Source organism: Entamoeba dispar, genomic scaffold (genome assembly GCF_000209125.1).
Source record: "Entamoeba dispar SAW760 scf_1105229462227 genomic scaffold, whole genome shotgun sequence".
Lineage (NCBI taxonomy): Eukaryota > Evosea > Mastigamoebida > Endamoebidae > Entamoeba > Entamoeba dispar.
In genome coordinates, this window is record NW_001855087.1 from 1,899 (window position 1) to 5,635 (window position 3,737).

At 21.0% G+C, this 3,737-nt stretch overlaps 1 protein-coding gene across 1 annotated transcript, besides 7 other annotated features; it reads left to right on the plus strand.

The window, feature by feature from the left end:
* Positions 1-13: 13 nt before the first annotated feature.
* Positions 14-141: a microsatellite.
* Positions 87-279: a microsatellite.
* Positions 183-352: a microsatellite.
* A 59-nt stretch (positions 353-411) lies between these two features.
* Positions 412-589: a microsatellite.
* An 835-nt stretch (positions 590-1,424) lies between these two features.
* Positions 1,425-1,514: a sequence feature (AT_rich).
* Positions 1,515-1,653: a microsatellite.
* EDI_127560 (uncharacterized protein) lies at positions 1,629-3,267 on the plus strand (the record flags this gene model as incomplete). Its single annotated transcript, XM_001739534.1, has 2 exons — positions 1,629-2,315; positions 2,362-3,267. The coding sequence occupies 2 exons, from the start codon at positions 1,629-1,631 to the stop codon at positions 3,265-3,267; spliced, it is 1,593 nt and encodes a 530-aa protein (XP_001739586.1).
* Positions 3,268-3,458: 191 nt separating this feature from the next.
* Positions 3,459-3,737: a sequence feature (AT_rich).

Here is a 3,737-nt window from a genome sequence, read left to right on the forward strand (position 1 = left end):
AAATTAGAGTATATACTTTATGTTAGTTAATCATTAAATTTCATTGTATTTTATCTTTCATTTCATGTGTTATTAACTTGTTTAAATTTTGTTATTATTATTTTATTAATTGATTATTTTGATTTCACATGAATTTCTTTTCATCTGATTATTTCAGTGTTTTGTTGTTTGTTTCTATTCATTTTTATGCTCTTTTATTATTTAATACAACATTCATTTGATTTACTTATTATTCTATGTTTTGTTATTCTTTCCATTTTCATTATTTCTATTCATTTTGTTTTAATACTATTTGATAATAATTTACATTTATCACTTCATCAACTTTTATGTTATTTCTTATTATATTATTATTCAAATGATTTCATTTGTTTAATTGAAGTATTTCATTATTAATGATTGTATTGTCAATTATTAGTATGTTTGTGTTTTATTTATCTTTTCATATTTATTTGTTCATTTCTTTTATCTTTATTTTGTTACATTCACATTATTTATCAATTTACATTATTTATTCTTTGAATTCATTAATTTTGATTTAAAATACTTTTATTTGTTTATTGAGTTTGTTTTTCATATTAATTTATTTCTATTGTTATAATATATAAACATTTGATATATGTTGTTAATTGATATATTTCATTTAGTTATATTTTCTTTGTATATAATGTTTCTTTATTGCAGAGAATCATTTGTAATCAATTTTGTATAATTCTTATTAACTTTCTTATTCTTTTCTCTTTTCTTCTTTCTTGTTATCATTTATATTATCTATAATACAAAACATACTGTTTCTATTTGTTGAAGATAATAATTATAAAATAATGTATGATTGATGAGATAATACTTTTGATATTTCTTCATTTCTCTTTGATACAATGTTTAGTGTTTGTATTTTAACATATCTTGATCTGTTGTCTCATCTATCTTCTTTTATCAAAATCTTCATTATTCTTCTTTGAAAATTATTTGATTACATCTGTTTTATTTCTTTTTTCATCTTTTGTTTAATAATTTCTATCATTTCATCTAGTTCATCTGATAACTAATTCATAGATTGTACTTTACTTGTTCATTCTTTTTCTTCTATCATTTTCAATTCTTGTTTTTCTTGATCAATCAAAATGTCTCATTGTTCATCAATATCTCTTTAAATTCATTCTAATTTCTTATCTTCTTACCTTTCTTTATTCCTTTTCATCAACACTAAGTGAATCATAATTACATTCCAATTGATTGAATATTATAAAAACATTCCATCTCTTTGTGACGTAAACGTTAGATTATTTCTAATGACTAAACACACCTCTTATTAGTCATTTTAATGTTTTAAATTTCATTCATATCATTGACATGAAGTTGTACTCATTCAATAAATCATTCCAACGTGTTTCATTTCTCTTTTTATAATTTGATTTACCATCTTTATTAAATCATTCAATTTTTTATTTTTTAGTTCAATTTTATTATTTTTAGAATATTTCCTCAATAATTAAAATCTAATAAATAATTTTTAGATTAAAATTAAAATAGAAATAGAATAAAATAGAATAATAATCTTAAAAATATTTGAAGTTCAAATTTAAATAGAAGAATGGAAAAAACAACTAATAAACAATAAAGTAATAATGAAATTAGGATATAATGAAATAATGATAACATCAATGTATTTTAATGACATTGAAGATTTTATTAATTTAGAAATGGGAGTTAAAAGATTTCAAGGAAATATGGAACGATTTCATTTTAATCCAATTTCTTTAAATGAATATTCAAGAAAATTATTTACTAATATTGAAACATTTCATATTTATAATAGAAGTGATGAAATATTTAATGATGGAAGAATATTTAAACAAGTAATATGGTATTTAGTAAGTTATTCAGAATATTTACAAGAAAAAGAACAAGGAAATATCTGTAAAAATATAGTATATACACAATATGATAGAAAATCATATGGGAATACAATACCATCAGAAGTTAAATCACTTGGAGATTATTGTTTTGATGAATGTTATGAACTAACAACAATTAATATACCAACAACAATTAGTAAATTAGGAAAGTATTGTTTTGATGCATGTAAATCATTAACATCAATTACTATACCAACAACAATTAGTAAATTAGGATATTGTTGTTTTTATGAATGTACATCATTAACAACAATTACTATACCTTCATCAGTTATATCAATAGGACATGATTGTTTTGAAGAACATTTAAGGGAATGTATACCATTAACATCAATGAATATAGAAAATCTACAATTTATCAGTGAAGAAAGAATATTTATGAATGAACCAGTGTTAGTTAGTATTGAAATACCAAAAAAAATTACAAATAATCAATGGAAAGAATATTTTCAAGAAAAATATTAATGAATTTATTATTCCATCTTCAATTACTAAATTAGGTGGTCATTGTTTTTATAGATGTAGATCATTAACGTCAATTAATATACCAACAACAATTAGTAAAATAGGAAAGTATTGTTTTGAATATTGTAAATCATTAAGAAGAATTAAGATACCATCATCAATTAGTAAATTAGGAGATGGTTGTTTTTATGAATGTTCATCATTAAAATCATTTTATATACCAACAACAGTTAGTAAAAAAGCAGCTAATTGTTTTGATGGGTGTTCATCATTAAGATCAATTAATATTCCAACACCAATTATTATGTCACTTGGCAATGACGAATTTACCGACTGTTCATCATTAGTCAATATAAATATAGAAAATGTAAAGTTTATATGTGAAGATAAAGTATTTATACATGAACCAGTGTTAGTTAGTTTTAATACACCAGATAACCTACGAAAAATAAATGGAAAGAAGATTAAAATGAAAGATATTAATGAGTTTATTATTCCATCAACAATTACTAAATTAGATGATCGTTGTTTTTTTGGATGTGAGTTATTGACATCAATCACAATTCCAACAACAATTAGTGAATTAGGAGATTATTGTTTTCGTTGTTGTGCATCATTAAAATCAATTACACTTCCAACAACAATCAGTGAGGTAACACATTGTTGTTTTAATGAATGTTGTTCATTAAGTGAAGTTATATTACCAACAACAATTAGTGAATTACACTATGGATGTTTTTATCTATGCTTATCATTAACATCAATTAACATACCATCATCAATTACATCATTTGGGGATGGTTGTCTCGGTAAATGTAAATGCACAGAAGAGTTAAAGAAGAATAAAACAATACCAAGAAATGCTTTTTCATACATATATTGATACAAAAAGAATAAACAATAAGTAATTGAGTTAGTTCATTAATTATTTGAATAAAAAAGTTATAAAAGACTTTTGAATATAAAAACAATGAGAAAAACATTATAACAGTTGAATTTGAAAGTAATCATTGTGAATATAATAAATATGAATATTAAAGATATTGTGTAATGATTTACAGATAATAAAACATGAAATTAAATAAAAATGATATTATAAACAAGTTGTATATTTTATAATATTTTAATTATTTGATTTTATTGTTAATTTAATGAATCATTATTTATGATTACCATTATCTAATTATTTCATTTCTTCTATTATTCATTTTTGACTTCTTGTTATATTCTTTTCTCATATTAATAATTATTCAAATACTTGAAATTGATTTTTAATTTTAATAATGAATATTTCTTTATAATTTATGATGTTTTTAATTATTTCATATTTAAAAATGTTTTAAATATTTTAAA